General features: G+C 36.3%; 1 protein-coding gene across 10 annotated transcripts in view; it reads right to left on the minus strand.

Annotated features, from left to right (window-relative positions):
• Ube3a (ubiquitin protein ligase E3A) overlaps nt 1-20,413 on the minus strand; it is a 118,055-nt gene that overhangs the window by 4,986 nt on the left and 92,656 nt on the right. For 9 of the 10 annotated variants that reach the window (XM_023704649.1, XM_023704652.1, XM_023704651.1 and 6 more), the window contains 5 exons: nt 18,197-18,341; nt 14,565-14,770; nt 13,624-13,788; nt 11,877-12,032; nt 11,705-11,778 (listed from right to left, as the gene is read on the minus strand). In XM_023704649.1, the coding sequence (XP_023560417.1) occupies nt 11,705-11,778; nt 11,877-12,032; nt 13,624-13,788; nt 14,565-14,770; nt 18,197-18,341 (746 nt within the window). Of the gene's footprint in view, nt 1-11,700; nt 11,779-11,876; nt 12,033-13,623; nt 13,789-14,564; nt 14,771-18,196; nt 18,342-20,413 lie in introns of those variants that run through there. The other variant, XM_023704654.1, reaches the window with a different exon arrangement.

A 20,413-nucleotide genomic window follows, 5' to 3' on the forward strand; every position in this document is an offset into this window, starting at 1 on the left:
AAAAAAAAAAAAAAACCAGAGACACAGAGAGTAAAGCAATGTACTCCAGTGTCATAGAAGTGGGCAAGTGAGCAGCCACAGCAGTCAGAGAGATACAGATGAGCGGTCACCTGAGCAGAAGAGACCTCTCCGGGCCGAGGCACAGCACTGACACACACGGCTGAGGAGGGACAGTGGTGATCCTTAAAAGAAGCTTCTGACCAGAAAGGGCTAATTACATGGGATAAAATTAACCCATAAGAAGACACTGGTTGGTCCACATAAAACAGAAGCACATATTAAAGAAACTACCTCTCCTATAGCAACAGATGAGTCCCTTTATCGAAGGGACCACTATGACCATCCCAAACTTTTCCATGCTCCTCCTTAAGATCTAGTAGTAACAGTCCAAAAAGAAAAAAGGAAGAAAAGAAAAAACACAAAAGGGCTAGTCAAATAGCTCAGTGGACTAAAGCAAGCACAGGGACAGGGGGTTTGATCCCTGGTGTGCAGTGCTGGCCCTGCCGCCAGGGCACACTGAGACAGCAACTAAGACTGGGTGTGGTGGCACATGCCTGTAATCCCAGGGCTGGCGAGGCTGAAAACAGGAGGACCACTATAAATCCAATCTGTGTAGTAAGACCCTGTAGTCCCTATACTAAAAAATTCATTTTAAAAAAAAAAGCAAAGAAAAAACACAAAAATAAAACACCCCCCACACAAGGGAGCAAAATAAAATTTGAAATCCAAATATAGATATAAAAATATTCTGCAAAGGTGAAACAAAACTTTTTGTCAGAGTAAAGTACACACACACAGAGACAAAATACAAACATAATATAAAGCCTGTAATACTACATTTTAACAAAAAAGATGAAACAGCAGAGAGAAACAGACACGATTAAACAGAAATGCAAAACATAGAGATGAACCGAAAACAGGAACAGGAGAATGCTCAAAGGCACTGAATCCCAGGGATGTAGCTGGGCAGTACAGCACTTGCCTCGCATGCACAATGTCTGCAGCCAATCTCTGGCACCACAAAACACAAACGCCAACCTGAAGATGGATGCAAAATGCCTCCAATTTATGAGGTGACCAAAGGACTATGAAAACAAATGTACCCACTGATGGGGATAAACACACCCCCAATGGTATAGATGGAGGACAGACATGGAAAGACAGAGGGGATCTAGGAAGATGGGGACAATGACACAACTGTTTTGAATTTGTTTTTTTGATTCTAAGTCTCTCCCACTGAAAGAGCAATTTGGGTGAGAAAACCAAAGATCCACAAGAAAACAAATGAACAAAGTCTGTTTACAGCATTCTTGGGGGGAAGCAAACAGAGGTAACTGAATTTCTTACATTCCCCAAGAGCAAGAGAATCTCAAACCTGCCACCTGACCAGAAAACAAGACCACATTTGAAGATAGGAGCTCAATGAGAGAGGTCTACATGCTGCAATTTATAGATGACTGATGCAGTTAAGTTCTGGGCACTTAAAACTCTTGAAGCACTAAACCCCTCTCCCAAAACATACCTTTCACTGAGAAGAATCTGCTGGGAATTATTTACAAATGAACCAGATCAAGGATAAGAAAGATAAAGGAAACTTCAAATATATATGGGGTGGGAAGTTAAAGGAGGTACAGTAATATTGAAATGCATAAAGCTATTAATTATTATCATCTTACAAAATTAAACATAGAAGATTTCCCAAAGAAAAGCTATCCTGGAGTCATTACAAGTGTGAAGAAAATAAGCAACAGAAAAAAGGATTACAGTGAAACGACGGGCCTTGCCGCTGTGTTGCTGAGGAGGACCGCCCCCAGAGGAGGGAGGCGCACACAGGCGCACACAGCCACCAACACAGCAGGTGGAGACTGGAAACACATTTCAAACTGGGCTACAATGAATATTAAAAAGGGGCTACAAAAGAAAGCTAAATGAGAAATGAAAAATTCTAGAAAAGGATAACTGGAGAGAGGGAGTGAGGGAAAGAGATCTCTGTATATAAGCAGGATGGCTTGTGGATTTGTGTTGGTCTGTGAAGGAGTAGTTAATACTTAAAGAGTTTTTTTCTTTTTGTCTTTTTTCATTTTATTCTTTTTCCTTAATTTCTTCTAGCTTATTTTCTTTTTTCCCTAATTTTGCATAATCTGGTAATCTGAATAAAAAATTTAAAGACAATACTATGCAATACCTACCGTAAAATTCATGTTATTTTGTTTAGTGAAATTCAGTATCATTTGTACTTTTTTGTTTTAATACTATTTTGTATGCTCTTTTAAAAATAACAAAAAAAAATTTTTTTTTTTTTGGTGGAACCAGGGATTGAACTCAGGTCCTTGTGCTTGCCAGGGAAGCGCTTATTCCACTGAGTCATCTCCCCAGTCCCCAAAATAACAACATTTTTAAAAAGAAAAAGGTAACTGAAAAAATGCTTCAGAAGATGTGACCTAATCAAGGAGTAATTAGAAATAAATGAAAAAATACATGTTAAATATAAACAAACTGAACTAGGAAAAAAACGTATGAGTGAAGAAAAAAATCTCTAGAAACATATATGAAAAATAAAAATCTTAAAAATCAAACAGCAACAAACCCTTGCCTGACATAATCCTTCCTAATCTGGAAACACAGTGCTGCCAGGCACCGGCAGAAATAATCCTGCTGCGCTTGGCTCTGACCCAGGAAGTGCACTTCTGTTCAGGGGCCCAGCCCCTTCCTAGTCTAGAGACAGCACACGCAGGAACACTGCCCAGACACCAGCCAGGGGTGGCCCCCACAGAAAGACACCACATGCAGCTTGGCCTGGAGAAGCCCTCCAAGGAGCACCAGCAGGTATCAGAAGAGGCAAGCAAAGGCACCAAAAACTTCTGAACACTGAACTGTCACTGGAACCACAACCCAAAACATACACCAAGACCTGCACGCATCCTACGTAGGATAATGGCCTGCTAAAGTAAAAAATTAAATAGGATCAAGAATCTGCACGTAACTGCCAAACTGTTCAGGATATAACGCAAAATTCATCTGTCACATTAAGAACCAGAAAATCACAGGAAGGAAAGACAATCAGCTGCGCCAACACAGAGATGAGTAAGATACTAGAATTATCTAAGAAGGCTTTTAACACAGTCATCACAGAAATGATTCGACAAGTTATTACAAGTTCTACTTTTTAAGAAATGAAAACAATAGAAATGCAGCAAAGAAACAAATTACAATAAAAAGCCAAATGGAAATTACAGATCTGAAAAATACATTAGGAGAAAAATAGTCACTGGATGGGTTCAAGAGTGGAGTGAAGATGACAGAAGACAGAATCTGACAAAAGGAAGAAAAGAGACTGAAAAGTGCACCAAACTTCAGGAACAAGCTGAACAATAACAAATGACTCAACATTCACACTGTTAAAGATGCAGAAAAGTGAGGAGCGAGTAGGACTAAGAGTCCTCAAGAAATAATGTTGGATTTTTTCATGCTGGAAAAAAGTACAAGCCCAAAGGTTAAGCTGAGCAAACTCCAAATGGCATAAATGAAGCCATTCTTCACTAATACAAGGAAAAATGAAGTGACTTTCAGACAAAGGAAAACTAAAAGAATTTGTAATTAGCCTGTCTAGCTAAGAGAAGGAATAAAAGATGCAATCTTGGAAAACAGGCTAAAATTCTCTGCATAAATTAGGTAAAGAATTTTGGATAACTTTCAGAAAAATTAACAGCATTAATACACAAAACAAACATATTTCAAAGTCCAAGGGACCAAAATGAAAGCAAGGTTTATATATTTTACCAAAGTAGTAGTAGTATCAGAGAACAGTGCTAAGTCAGATGTGTATTATGCAGTATTCACACTAAACATGAAGAGAACAATACAAGGTGACACAGATAAACAGGAACAGTACAAATAAAAGAAAAAAAACACCACTGTTTATTTAACTCACAGAAAACAAAAGAAACAGGGAAGCATAAAAAGAAACAAAAAACCACTAATAAACAGCAAAATGAAGTTATAATATATGGATAACTGCCTAAAACACAAGATGTTCTAAATATTCCAACTAAAAGACAGAAACTGACAAAATAGATACTAAAAAATATTCAAGTTCAGCATAACAGGTTGACAGAAAAATAATGGGAAATGATCAAACATTAATAAACAGAAAGAGACGTGGCACAGTCACACTGGACTCAGAGCAAAACAAACAAAATAATGTGTAACAAGAAACTAAGCTAAAAAGACATGATTCTAAATGGTACATACCAAATGACCAAGCCTCTGAATATCAAACATCTTAGACATAGCAAGTCCTACAAATAACCCACTACTATTATGGACTCCTGGACTATATTGGATTATTTTGCTGAATTCACACACCTACAATATTTAAATGGCAATGGAACACCCGCCTCTGACAAAACTAAACAAAAAAAGGGGATACAAATGAAGGACCATTTTTGCATCTGTATATACAAAATAGGCTAGAAATACAGCACTACTTTCTCTTAATTCAATAAGAAGAAAGATCTGTACTAATAGCAGTTAGACAGGATATCATGTCTGAATCTTGTACTATGAATAACCACTACGAAGACAACAATATGCAATACATTAATTATTGAAACTGTCCTATTAATCAGTTTTGAAACTGTCTCATTGCTATTTGTTTCTCAATAAAATAAAATTTAAAAAATGACCGAGCCTCAAAAATGCACGAAGCACAGCGTAACGGGCAAAAAGAAACACAAACCCCAGAAAGAAATCAAACAAATAAGCCCAACACATGTGAAGTCAATTTAACTAGAGAACAGAAATGGTATATATACAACACAGACAGGACTCTTAAAACTCAACAAAAATACAACTGCATTCTCTGCAGGTAGAAATGAAACCCTAGTTAGAAACCCATAGAAATGAAACTTTAAATGCAAATTACTGTACAATTGTGACTGTTTATTGAGCTTCAAAAAGAAATAGTTTTTTTTTTTTTTTTAAACAGAGGGCTTGCAGCAACCCTGCATAGGGCACTTCAGTGTCATTTTTCCAATAGCATATGCTCACTTCGTGTCTCTGTGTAGAATTTTGATAGTTATCACAATATTCTTGGATTTTAAAAATTACTATTATGTCTATTATAGTGATTTGTGACCAGTGACTCTTGACATCAGTACTGCGATTGTTGAGGGCTCCCTAAGTCATGCCATCGTAAGATGAGCCGATCCCCAGGTCTCCTCCTCCCTCCGGGGGCCAGTCTATTTCCGGACATACATTATTGAAATTAGGTCGATTAATAACCCCACAATGGCCTCTCCATGTTCAAATGAAAGAAGAGTCTCATGCCTCTCACTCTAAATAAAAAACAAGAAATAATTAAACATACTGAAGATAATGTTGAAAGCCAAGATAAGCTGAAGGCTAAACTTCTTGCCCATTTAGTTAAGTTGTGATTGTAAAGGAAGTTCTTTAAGGAAATTAAAAATGTTACTCCAGTGAACACATGAATGATCAAAGTTCAAAGTCTTAACTGCTGACATGGAGGAAGCTGAGGTGATCTGGACAAAGAAGCAACCAGTTATATCTTCTTAAGCCAAAGCCTACTCAAAGCATCTTCTTCTGTGTCAGAAGTTTAAGAGAAGGGGGGAACCACAGAAGAAAAATGTCAGAAGATAGCATAAGCTCCTTCATGTACTTCACAGAAAGAAGCTATCTTCATAATTTGAAATGGAAGATGAAGTAGCAAATGCTAATGTGTAAACTGCAAATCATCTAGAAGACTTAGCTAAGATATTTATATTACACAACAGATTTTCAATTGAGACAAAACAGCCGCAGAATGCAAGAAGATGCTATATAGGCCTTTCCTAGCAAAAGCAAAGTCAGTATCCAGCTTCAATGGATAGGATGACTCTTGCTAGAGACTAACACAGCTGATGACTTTAAGTTGAAGCCAATACACATTTTATCATTTCAAAAGTTCTAGGGCCCTTAAGAATTACGTTGTACTTACTCTGCCTATGCTTTCTAAATGGAACAAAGCCTGGACAACTACAGGTCTGTTGACAACATGGTAAATGGAATATTTAAGTCCACTGCTGAAATACAGCACTCAAAAGATAAGTGCTCACTGATAATTTACCTGGTCACTCAAGGAAGATGAATGTTGTTTTCACGCCTGCTAATACCATACATTCTACAGGCTACAAAGTACTTTCTTTTTTCTTTTGTATTTTTATGGAAAGGTCTACAGGGTGTTCCGGGTCTCACTACTAGATCGGACTTGTAGTGATCTGCCTGTTCACAGCCTCCCAAGAGCTGGGATTACAGGCATGCACCACCACACCAAGTCTCAACTGCTATCTCAGCATGCCCCAGGGGCAGGGCCGGCACGGCAGGCCTGGGGATTGAACCCCCAGCCCCTGCACCTGCTTGCAAGTGCTTTAATCCGCTGAGCTATTTGGTCGGCCCTAGTACTTTCAAGTGTTACTAAGCACCTACAAGGCACAGAGAGAGATCAAACTATCAACCTTAACAAAGTATGGAAAAGGACTCTTAACCTCATAGAGTAACTTCGAGAATTTGGGCGAGGGAGATGGCTTGGACACCTAAGTGCCTGCCTAGCAATCACAAGGTCCTAAGTTTGATCCCCTGTACCACATGACATTCTAGTCCCTGGCTGGCCCTGGAACTGGGCATGGTAGTGCACACCTGTAATCCCAATACTAGGGAGACTGAGACAAGAAGAACACTACTAGTCCAAAATGCAGAGCAAGACTCTGTATTAAAAAAATAAAAATAAAGAATTTGATAGAAAAACCCTCTGTACTCAAAAAAGGAGAGATAACTGTAATTGTAAAAGGAACTAAAGATGTAATTTAACCATTGCAAACTCTTGATAGAAGTTTAAGAGCTTCTTATGGCTGAGCAAACAAAAATGCTTTCTTGCGATGGATTCTAATACTGGTGAAGATGCTATGAATACTACCAATATGATAGCAAAGGATTTAGAATATATTACTTAAAACATATTTCAGAGGACCGACTTGCTGGCAGTGAAACAGTATCAAACAAAAGAAATGCTCTGTGAAAGAAAGTTAATGAAGCCAATGTTGCCACTGTCATAATTTAATAAATTGTCAGAGATACACTAGCCTTTGGCCAATAACCCCTCGGATCAGTCAGCAATCACTGAGAGAGACAAAATTTTCTACCAACAAAAAGGTTAGGACTTTAGGAAGGCTCAGATGACTCGTAATTTTTTTTATTTTTTAGCAACAATCTATTTTTAATGACAATAAGGTACTTTTAAGAGCTATGCTATCACACACTTAATCAACTACAAAACAATGTAAAAGTAACTTCCAAATATATATATTTTAGACCAAAAACTCACTTTATATTCTCGTATTATATGTGTTCTAGTGCAGTGGCCGGGAAGCAAGCCCACAATACCTGCACGCTTTCTCAGTAAATGCAGAAGTACGACTGCACTCGTTCTCAGTAAGTTTCTTGGAAGTTCTAACCAGGCAATGCAGTAGAGGAAAGGCCAATAAAACACATAAAGACTGGAAGGAAAGACGTGTGTCCAGATCTATGATCTAGAGACCAGATGGCTGTTTAAGCAGAAAACTCTACAGATAATTCATTTTTAAAATACTTAATAAAAATACAGTGAATTTAGAAGGCTAAAAGACTAAAGATCAATACAGAAAAATCCATTTTATTTCCAAATATTAGCAAAAAGCAAAAAATGAAATCAATAAAGATCACATATATTATCAGAAATATAAAGTATTCAAATGTATTACTGACCAAAATGTAAATGATTTCAACAAATAAAGGCTGCAAAACACCACTGACAAGCTAATGAGGGTCCAAATAATGAAAAGAGATAACACAGTGATCCTAACAATTACATGAAAATTAAATATCGAAGGCAACCTAGTATAATGGAAGGCAGGAGGATCCCAGCATCTGGTCTGAAAGACCTGGCTCTGCAAAGTTGTAAGCATCCTCAGCGTGATTCTGGAAAAGGTTGAACAAATCAGCAGAGCAGGCAGAAGGCTGGAGGTCAGACTTGCGCACAAAATGAAGTTTCAATGGAAGTCCAAAGGAAATTCAATGAAAGACGATAAGACTGGGAAAGCATATTCATAAAATACATATCAGAAATGGGTCTTTTATCTATCTAGAAGGTATTTTAAGCAAAAATGTTTACAATCAATGGAATGACAAAAGCTTAATTACAAATGAGGAAGACACTTTACAAACAAAATTAAAATTAAAATCATAGTGAGAAAGGGTTTTGTACGCACCAAAATGATTACAGAGTACCAGTACCAAACTCTTGAGAAAATGTAGAAAAACTTGAATTCTAATATTGCTGGTGGAATGTAAAATAGTATGGCCATTTTGGAAAATCATATAGTCCACTATAAATATGTACCTACCACATGACTCAAAAACTGCATCGCCTATGTGTGTGCCTCAACACTTTCACAGTAAGTCAGTTTGTGTATTCATCTAACGCGATTTTTTTTTTTTTTTCTGAATTTTTGAGAGAGGGTCTTGCTATGTAGTGCAGTCTGGCCTCAAACTCATGACAATCCTCCTGCCTCAACCAACCACATGCTAGGATTACAGGAATGCACCATCATGCCTAGCATCTAATGCAATATTAACGTACCATGAAAACAATGAGCAATATGAATGTAGTAACATGGATGAATCTAGAAAATATTCTCTTGAGCTAAAGAATATGAACACAGAAACAGTACGGTATAATTTCATTTGCATGAAAATCAGAAACAGACAACTAATCTGTGACAGTAGTCAAAACAGTAGTCATCTGCAGGAGATGACTGGAAGGGGACACATGGGAATTCTGGTATAATGGACATAGTCTGTGTCTCAATTGAGGCATGTCATACACTTCTACAACTCCAAATCGTCCAGGTAAGTTATACGTATTTCACTGCACTCAAATCTTAAAGTCACATAAGATCCACACCACCATTATCTCCAACAAAATATTGGCAACATAGAGAACAGAGGATCACTTGCACCAGTTCTATCTGGTATGTATATATGCATGCACTATGTATACTGAGCATATTTGTCAACCAGTAGTTCTGGGTAATAATTAAGAGTTGATGCATGTTTCAGGTAATACTTCAAAATGTTACAATGATAAAAGGAATGAAGAATTAGAATACTTCAACCATATAAATCTTAATTACTTGATCCAGACAATGAAAACCCATAATAAAATGACTGAAGAGACAGCAAGCCAACTTGAAGCAACTCTAGAAGAAAGTACAAAACAAAGCATCAACTAGCTGGGAAGTGTTACGGCTGATCTCTAGATGTTTCCCCAAAGTCTCATGCAGACAATAAAGGCGAGCCTTTTCAGAGGTAGCTGGATCTAGATCATGTGACACTGGGATTGACTCATGAAATGACGCTAGGATGGAGTGCACTAGGATTAAGGGTGTATGAGGGCTCTCTCCTCTAAGTAGCCTGGATAAGACATAAAGGATAAAAAAAAGTTGCTAAGAGACACATGGGGATTGTAGGGTTATGGATTGTCCAGGTTAAGTTTTGCACCATGCCTGCTTTGCTACTTTCTGCCTCCCATGAACTGTTTCTTCTCTGAGATGCCCTGTCGTGCCGCCCTGTATTGGAGCCAGCTGATTACGGGCTGGAATCTCTGCAAACTGTGAGCTAAAATACCTTTTCTCCTTCAACTTTGGGTATCACCTACTTTGTCCCAGAAATGAAAAAAGAGAGGAAGTAAATAAAATTACAATCTGAATCAAGCCTTTAAAACAAAAATACCGGTTACAAACAAACAAACAAACAAACAAAAACAATTCCTGCCCTCAATTGCAAAAAACACAAGGAACAGGACATCTGAAAAAATGCTTTGAAGCAGTTAAGTAAGCAAAAAAATGAGACAGAACTTTTCCAGCACCCAAAAAACACATGTCCCCAAGTATCCTTGTATATTTTATTTTTATGAATTCTGAATATATAAAATATATACCAAAATAAGTGTATTATTATATTAAGAACTATTTTGTCTTTGATATTATACTATAGACTCTAGTTAGTAATTTCCTCATACGTATACTGACAAAATGAAGAACCAAAATAGTTTAAAAAGGTTTAAAAAACTCACTAATGGTGAGGGTAGGCTAAAAGATATTATGCTACTGTAATTTCACCTAATACTTGCTTATCCTTCTAACTGTACATTTACAAATGATCTTTAGGAATATATCAAGTAGGAATTATGCTATAAAAGCTTGAAATAAAATTAAAACTTTAACCTCAAGGGTAATTTTTTTCATTAATTTCACTATACTGTATTTTCAACTATTCTCAAAAAAGGAAGGGCCGGCCAGATAGCCCAGCAGTTTAAAGCACCTGCTTAGGCAGACACAGCAACCAGGGTTCGATCCCCAGGTGTGCAGTGCTGGCCCTGCCCCCAGGCACACTGAGACAGAGATTAAGACTGGGTGTGTTGGTTCAAACCTGTAATCCCAGCACTTGGGAGGCTGAAAATAGGATCACTATGAGTCTGATCTGTGTAGTGAGACCCTGTACAACTGTACTAAATAAAAATTTAAAAAAGGCAGTAAGACACTGCCTTCATTCATAACTGCTGCAAGTCACACCTACTGCCAATATTACTCTATTGCTATGATCCTCCTTATGCCAAATGGGGCTTTCCTATCACACTGTTAACTCTTTTATGAATCATCCTTGAAACTAACTGGACAATGGGTATTAAGAGTAAATACATTTATGACTGCTGTTAAGAGAGTGTACTAGAAAAAGGCATTTAAATATCTTCCTGTATCTGTACAAAATAAAGAACAAAAAGGACAAAAATAGTAACAATGTGATATAAAGTAACTCAAAACACTATTTACTCCTACACAAAGTTACATTTATATACTTGAATTCTAGAGCAAGAATCTTCCAGGAGGGCTGGGGAGATAGCGCGTGGTCTAAGCACCGGGCTGACAACTCCAAGGACCTGGATTCAATCCCTGGCACCACATGCCACACCAGCCCTGGGTTCTCAGGCACACCATGCTGGCCACCGAAACTGGGTGTGGTGGCACACACCTGTAATCCCAGCACTGGGGAGGCTGAGACAGGAGGATCACTGTGAGTCCAAACTGTAGTGAGATCCTGTATCAAATAAATAAATAAAAGATTTTTAAAAAATGGGTATAAAAAGGGCATCTCAGTCCCTGTCAGCCATCTCAGCAAGGGGTGGGCATGCCTATTCTGCAGGTCTGAGGGCAGAACTGGAAATGCCTATAATTATTTGGAAATAATAGTATATATGTACTAGCAGACACACATACACACACACACACATATGGGAATACTAGTTATGAATGCATTTGCTCATATTTTCATATGATTAAATAAAAGAAGATACTATTTCACATGTCACCAAGATTAGGTAATTTATAAACCAATGCAGGAGGAAACATGAGACTGACAAACATTTCATTCATGAAATAAATCATGAGACTAAAGATCGATTATATTACAAATACATAATATATTTGCAGTTAATTTTACAGATGAGAAGTTCTGCTCATTTGGACAGGAGTACCTAGAGACAAAGGCTGGAAGCATAAAGCATATACACTCCTCTGCAGAGTCAAATCTTCCTTTTAAGAATTAAGCACCTCACCTAATCACAACAGAGTCCCTGGTATAGCCACCGTCATATTCTGTAGTTTCTTCTAGTGCCTGGAAATCTAGATTCTGCAAATTCAAGAAAATAAGTCTTAACATCTACACTACATCGTCACAAACAATAAATCAATGCTTTTTTTTTTCTTTGCAGACATCTGCTTTCTTACCCGGCTTCCACATATAAGCAATTCAATTTCTTCTGGTCTAAATAAGTATTTTAAGGGAGATTCATTGGTCACCATATGAAAACCTCTGCGAAAAGCTTTGAATTGCTTTTCTACTGATTTATTGAGAATGTAGTCAGAATACAGATTGACAAATTCCTGTAGAAAACATTAAACAAAATGAAGTTAATACTACACAAATAAAACACAAGCATTGGGCTTATCTCCTGCCACACCAAAAAAGGTATTCAAGAATATTGGTAAAAATTAAAATTTTACACATACAAAGGAAAAGTTTAAAATTTAACAACTGTTTGTGCTAACTATTATTAAGTAATAAAAAGATCATTCACATAAGTTTATGTATGTTTCAACTTTGACAGTGCATTAAGCAGGCCTGAATATAAAAGGTGGGACCTTGATACAATGTTTTACTCTTCAACTTAGTATACAAAAACAGACATACTTAAGCCATATATACACACAAAAATATGCACATAAAAGTGAGTAGATTTAGACCTATAGCACTTGCTTACTGTATGAGGCCCAAGATTCAATCCACAGTACCACCAAAAAAAAAAATTTTAGTCAGTTTTAACAGCACACAGTGCAGTGGACCGAAGCAAACCTCAAGGTTTTGTTGGCCCCTATAAAGTATGTAGTCAATTGCCTTACTACATCCACCTCAGCAAAACACTAGGGTTTTGTTAAGCTAATACATCACACCAAATTCTAAAATAGAAATGTTCCTTACATCCTTAGTGTGTATAAGTTTTATCCAAAAGTATATTGGTTTAATATGTCTTAAAGGTATAATATATACTTATAATAATTTCCCTGTTATATGTTCTGGACACTTCCTACTTCTAGATGAATACAAACACAAATCTGATGTAAAGCCTACTTTTTCAGAAATATATAGCAAATACATGTGTGTACTCAATAGAATGATACTTATTCTTTGAAGACGATCTTAATCACACGGTCTGGTTCCCTGTAAGGGTTAACACGGGAGGACCATGTTTCTGAATTTGTACTAGATGACTTGGCTACTCATGGTCTCCTAGTCAGTGTCCTTACTCTTCAAAGTGGTTCATTAGTACCTGATTCTGTGCTGTCATACCAGCTTATATTTAAGATGTTTAAAAATGCGGTATTTACATGAAATGCATTACAGATAATCCTCCTTTAATGAACTGGACTTATGTTCTATCTTTTTTTGGTTTTGTACAGCATTTTACATCTGCTTTGTAGGACCTCAATAAACAGTACACATTGTTTATAGTCTCATGATTTTTGCTGACTGTACTGTACAGAACTGCAGGTTTTATGTTGTTATATATTATACCACTACATATAAATTACACAACTAGAGCTGGACCTAGTGGTTCACATGTAATTTCAGCACTCCAGTGGCTGAAGCAAGAGGACTTGTCATAGGTTCAAGGCTAGCCTGAGTTACAGAACAACTCTGTCTCAGAAAAAAAAGAGAAGGAAAACAAAGTTATGCAAATAAAAGCAAAGCTAAAGTTTCCTTTGTTTTAAATGTTATCATGCACATACTAGACACAATTCTGTACCTAGTGAGCCATTCATTTTAACATGCTAGTTGTATGATCACGACTCAGTTATTAAATGAAAGATTCTGTACTTGGTTTCTTTGTTTTTAGTTCAAATTACATCAGATATTTCTTTGAAAATGACAAGCAAACATTATTAGGCAACAAAAACGATGCTATAAAAGGATTACCTTCCTGTTTTCATTAGTAATCGGAATTTTATCACCATTTTCCTTTAGATCATACATCATCGGGTTACCAAAAAGATCTGTTTGTGATATCTGAAAAGTGATCATCATATCATCTTCCACATTCCCTTCATATTCCAGTAAGTCTTTTAAACTCTGATGTAAAACCTAACAAGCAGAAATGAAAATGTAAGGCTACACAGAACTCTAGAGCAAATAATTGATAGCACTGTTCTGAGAAAAACATAAAAACTTAAAACACATCAGTAAAATTAAAGCATAGACAGTGTCCCTCTGGTCCCTAAAAAGTTCATAATCTAGAGAAGACTCTCAGTCATAGGCGATGATTCTGTCGTGGCCGAGAAACCTCACATCATCAGTTCAGCAGCCTTTCCACTGCATGCTCTGAGCATGGCTGATCTTGAGGGAGGGAAACAGGACAGAGGGGAAAAGATGCACTAACTGTAGCCACCAGTCCCACTAGGCAGGACAGCTCTGAATACAACTAGCATAGGCCACAGAACGTGCACTACCATGTTCCTGCCAAGCTTGAACCATGGGTGGTACATGCATGACTGCCTCACCTCGCAGCCTGTATCAGTGATGGCATAGTCCTGCACATACCATCGGTTCAAGCCAGCAGGAATGTAACACGTTTACATCAGAGCCATTGAGCCTCAAGACATACGATTTATAGCCCTGTTGTGAACTTGTTAAAAACAAACAAAATGTGCTGAAACTTAAAAAGCTACTTGCTGACCACAGAACATAAAAACTTCCCTCCTTGAGTTCTTAACTGTTTGTAGTACTTAGATCAGATTAAAGTAACTTCACTTTTACTGGGAATCTATACCTAGCAACACATTCCAAACAAAAATTTTATATACATCAAAATTTTTATTTCTGCCTATAGGTAAAATATGAAACAATAAAGAACGACTTACAGGATGTGAGTCTCCCAAGTCACGAAAAGTTCCTTTCTTCCCCATAAGCTTCCTGTACACAACCATGGGGAAGTGAACATCCAGGATGCAATTATTATAAATGGCCAGCCCCAACACGATGCCAATCAGAGTGAACTGGCCCTCAGTCTCAAAGGAAGATGGGTTAAACCAAAACAACTTTGTGGATTCATCATAAGTGAACATGCCTAGAGAAGTAATTTTTTAAAATGTATTACTTTTGTATTTTATGCAAAACTGATCATGAACACTACAGATATAATTATGAAATAATTAAATTTAAACTAGAAAGTTAAACCTAGTAGATAGACAACAATTTTTTTCCGTAACATTTACACTTGAGAAAACAATATCCAAATACAGTAATGGAGCATTACGAATGGGCAAATGGCTATATGTAATTTTATGAAGCCAAGGAAATAAATCAAGTAATCTTAGTAACATTTCTAGGACAGCAGCAAAGTATTTCATTAAATTCAAGTTTTCTTTTTTTTTTTTCTTTTGGCGGAATCGGGGATTGAACTAAGGCCCTTGCACTTGCCAGGGAAGCGCTTATTCCACTGAGCCATCTCCCCAGTCCCCAAATTCAAGTTTTCTACTCTACTAACACATGAAAGGTTACTTTCTATTCAGCTTTTACCCAAAAATGGCTGGAAAATGCAAAAATGAAAGCCATGACCCCCCCAAATTTTTAATACACAATAAAAAAAGTTTTGTAGTCTTTCAGTTTCATATGGCCTTCACTATGCAAAACCCAACTTTACTCAAAAACCAAACATTAGGGACATTTTAGTATTATTCTTTAAAAAACAGGTATCTTCATTTTGTCTGAGAATGGTGAATTATCTTCTTCCTGATTAAATATATGTCTAAGAATGTTAAATATTTTAACTGAATTTATAACTTGTTTTCATTTTTCTAGTTCTCTACTATTTTAAAAATTAGGTCTGTAAAATTATGTCATTTTCAACAGAACTCAGAACTCAAATAATGTACTACATAAACATGTTTTTAAAGCAGTCTATAAAAATCTGTTTAAACTTTAAAAATGCTCCTTCATTTTCACTTCTATTTTCAAGGGATTCTGCAATGTCCTCTTCATCACCACGGACATAAACAATGCTCACACTACTTTTCCTAAAGCAGTGCATTGAAGTACTGGTTTCAAAGTTAAGCAATTAAAACCTAAGTTCCATAGTTTAGATTTTCTCAACAAACCATGTTACAACATTCATGGAAGTGCTAAAAATTTAAGTTTAAAAGCAATGAATCTGACAAACTGTCACAAATGCATGTCCTTGGTCTCAATAGCAATAAACTGTAGATTAATTAAAGTATAAATCACATGGGCCATTATGCTCACTTCCATCTAGGAGAGATGGCAAATTTGAAGCCAAGAAGATCCCATTTGGGCATATTTTTCCAGTCCTTGAAAGAAAAGCACCACACAGGATGCCAAGTGGGAAATATTCCATCTTGATATACTGCTTTTCTTCATTAGAAGTACTTCACTATTGACTGGAACTGCTTAATAGAAGTCTTTTTCTTCTAAGCTTCTCTACACATAGTATAGGCAAGGCTTATATCCACTGTCCAACACTTCTACTGTATCAGCCAGGCATTACCGAACTCACAAAGATTATACATTCCTCAGGTACTCAGTAAACTGATTTTCTATTTCAACAGGGGCCTGGTTTTGTACGGCCCTTGATTACTGGGAACAAAATACAAGTGGCACAGACTTACAATAATAATAAACAGTAAAAAGATAATAATAATAGTAAACAATATATAGAATACAGATTAGTCTTACTTTCACTAGGTTATTTATGTCATGGACCTAAATAACTGTGGCTAAAACACATGCATACACTTACCACTAAGAACATTAATAACAAAGTTCATTCAAAGGGCAAACAGAAGAATTTGCGGGCTCAAAGCCCAGTGAAAATAACGTTCAATATTCTATGGCACAATTTCTCACAATTCTGACAGTTTTTTTAGTGAAAATCTTTTCCTGTATTTTCCCTAATTTAAAAGTAAGTTCATCTGTACTGTAACACCATGCAACTCAGTTATGCCCAATTTTCTGACAAAGGAGATTTTGAGGCCACAGAGGAAAGTACTCGATGATGTAGAGTGTGCCTAAGGAGAGTCACATGGAGAGAACATTCTCTCAGGCTTTCACAGAGAGCACGCTGGTCAAGCCATGGCCGTGACTCATTCACATGGCTGGCACTAACAAAGGATCTACAAACTGAGGTACAGGGTTTCAGGATAAATCCTGAGGGGATTTGACTGACCTTATCAGATTCAAAAGCTACATTTCTTGTCATATAGGTCTTGCTTTATTTTTGTCTTAACCATCCCGCAGGAAAGTATAAAAACAAAATATAAAACATAAAGCCATATTAATATGCTGGGTTGTAAAAAGCTCAAGTTAACAACTTTGGACATTGACAGTCTTATGGAAAACCCACTAGTATTATGGACTACTGGACTATATTGGAATATTTTGCTGAATTCACACACCTACAATATTTAAATGACAATGGAATACCCTTCTCTGACAAAACTAAACAAAAAAGGGGGGTGCAAATGAACAACCTTTGGTATCTGTATATTCAAAATAGGATAGATATACAGATGCATTAATTCAATGAATAGAGAGATTTGTTCTAATAGTGTTTGTGGACAGGATATCATGTCTGCACCTTGTACAATGAATAACCACTAAGAAAACAATACGCAATGTATTAATTATTGAAACTGCTAGTAATCAGTTTTGAAACTGTCTCATTACTATTTGTTTCCCAATAAAACTATTTTTAAAAAATAAAATATAAAAAAATAAAAGCAAGTCCAACAGGCCATTATGTTGCATAAATTAAACAAGCTTTGAAATTACCCACTTCAGCAGACTACCCAACAAGCTGTATCTTTTCCCACTTAACTTTGCCACTATTGCTCATTATCACAAGACTGAGATCCTGCACTTTCAGACTTCCATATAGAAATCTGCCCTTTCCAAATTGAGTTCTAATTGAAACTACTTTTGGGGGCAAATACTGTTAGGTGTGGGATGGAAAAAGAGCTCTAGAGTGGGTTACAGGAAATATTATAGTAACAGTAAGCCACAAGAATTTGTTTTAGATGATGCTGGGGCTCTACCTCTAAGCTGCACATAACTTCCCAAAAAATCTATCTAGCAAAACTAATTAAACCTGTTATGAGTCAGTGTTTGTCCACTATGAGGATGGTACACTTGGGAGACATTCTCTTAGCAAGAACGCATCACACCACTCTTAAGTTCAGGAATATAGCATTTGGTGACTGTTTCAGACTTCCAAAAGGAAAGAAATCCCTGAAATTTTTCTAAATACAACATTCTAAGGTATTTTCCATTAAATCTTGAGTATTTGGCTAACTTAAATAAGAATCTGAATAAATGAGTGACATGCATCAGTTCCACAAGTACAAATTAATCTGCAATTATAAGTAGTCCACACCAAAATCTTCTTTTGCTGCTCTTCATATGAGGATATTTATAAACCAAGGTAAACAAATTTTTAATTCACGAGGGCATGATGCCATTATATTACTGAAGTATTTACCAATATCTGGATTGAAGATTTCCTCCACAACCAACTGAAAAAATTCTTTGGAAACACCACCCTCATCAACTCCTTGTTCTCCTTCAAATTCCACATATAACTGCTTCTTCAAGTCTGCAGGATTTTCCATAGCAATCATCTCTAGCTATGATTGAAAAGATAAATATAACCAGATTACTGCTAGCATCAGCATAAATAAAAGAATTAAAAGTAGGGAAGAAATGGAAGATTTTGACTTTTTCTTTAAAAATGGAAACAGGATATACACTGATTTCATTTTTTAAGGCCTGTAAATACAGACCTAGCTTCATAGAAATAAAAAAAAAAAGAAAGTAGAATAATAAAAAGGTTATTTCTAACTTCACTGATTTATTATGGAATTGCTATATAGTAAGAAATAGGATACAGCAAATTACTATGTAGTAGGAATTACAACACAAATTTTATTTGTGGCTTATAAGAAATTTGGGCTTTATAGTTAAAGAAGTGGAAGAAATTCAGGAAGGTATGTATATGACTACTGATACATTATTTCAGCAAAAATAATGGCATACAGAAAGCTGACTTCAAAACTGTTTACTACTAGTTCTTTGTGTTTGCTAGTACTACGCACTGTCACTAAGATAACTCAAACTGCAAAAAACATACTGGATAAAGAGTAAGCTTATGGTCTCTCATTGTAGCACTTACTGTAAATTGCCATTTTTTAAATGGATCTGAATGCATCACATACACATTTCACAAAGCACGTGAAAATGTCTTGTCTTTATTCTTAACATTTGCTAACCAACTCTATTACCTGGCATTTCCTCAACTATTTTACCAAATCCTTTCTTATATCTCTAGAATAATGCATGCTCAGTGACTAAGCAACCACTGAAATTATTTAATATGGTTCAAAAATGAAACACTTATACTTTGGTTTTATGTTACCTAAAACTGGCAAACAGTATTGTGATTAATTATCTATCTTTTTTTGCTAAACTCAATCTAAGTGTCTGTTGGTTACTTAAGAAAAATGCACTATTATTTTAAAAATGATTTTAATGCAAAATCATGGAATACATTGTAATTCAAAAGTAATTAGTTTAGGTAATGTTCTAGTGTGCATAGAAAACAAAATTTCATAAATAAATGAATCAAGTCTTTACCTAGCACCATGTATTTCAAACTGTTAACTGCATCTCATTTAGTGAGTAATCTATTTCATTGTAACAAAGAGGCAAAAAGAGACTACATTCCAATAATAATGGAATCTGATGTGTTACAAAACTTTGGTTTCACTTAGATGTATAGATGAATATGCATTATGTACTGTATTCATTACTAGGGGATGCGCTTGAGAAAAGCTGGAAAGAAATGACTAAAACTGCATCCTGGATATTTCTAACTCTGGGTTCATGAGCCTGCAAGTTCAGTCTAAAGAATTCAACAGTGGTCTCCAAAATTCATAAAATCATTTTTTGGCTACTCTGTATTAAAATAATTGATTTTTGAGACAGCATTTTATTGTGTAAAGAAAGATTAAGCCTTAGAATATATCTTACTAGTTCCAACTGTCACTTAATGTAACTTTTCATCTTCATTCCTTCTCCCCAGTACTGTACTGGAAATTGAACTGAGGGCTGCTTAAATACTAAGCAATTACCATGCCACTGGGCTACCTCCACAGCACAACTTCTGATCTTTACACTTTAGCAAGTAACTCAATTAAGCCTGTTTCCTCAAACAACTACACGATTGTGAGACTGTAAAGACTTAAGAAATCAGAAGGAGTTCAATAGAACAGGCAATATTAACACACACTATTGTCTTTTAAAACAACTTTGTTCTTCAAACACAAGACTGATAATTTTATATCCCCAGTGGAACCTGACACCAGCTCCAAGACTGAGGAGTCAAATAAATGTAGATTTGAAAATCATCTTACTTCAAAAATAAACAATTCCTGGTCAGGGGATGTGGCTCAGCAGCAGAGCAGTTGCTTGGCATTGACGCCTGGGCTCCCTACCTAGCACTGTCTCACTCCTCTGAGTTCCAGCTGTTAACGTATCTAAGTTAAGGTCTAAGATTACAACTGCCATCTCCACTCAGATCTGATGATGCTAGGCCAATGCTCCAACACCTGCATCACCCATTCTGAGTTTTCCTCTCCCAGTTCTCAACTGGCTAGGTGTCAAAAGATGTAAATCAAATTTTCGATAGCTTCCCAACACA

This window comes from Octodon degus, unplaced genomic scaffold (genome assembly GCF_000260255.1).
Source record: "Octodon degus isolate 3935 unplaced genomic scaffold, OctDeg1.0 scaffold00199, whole genome shotgun sequence".
Classification (NCBI taxonomy): domain Eukaryota; kingdom Metazoa; phylum Chordata; class Mammalia; order Rodentia; family Octodontidae; genus Octodon; species Octodon degus.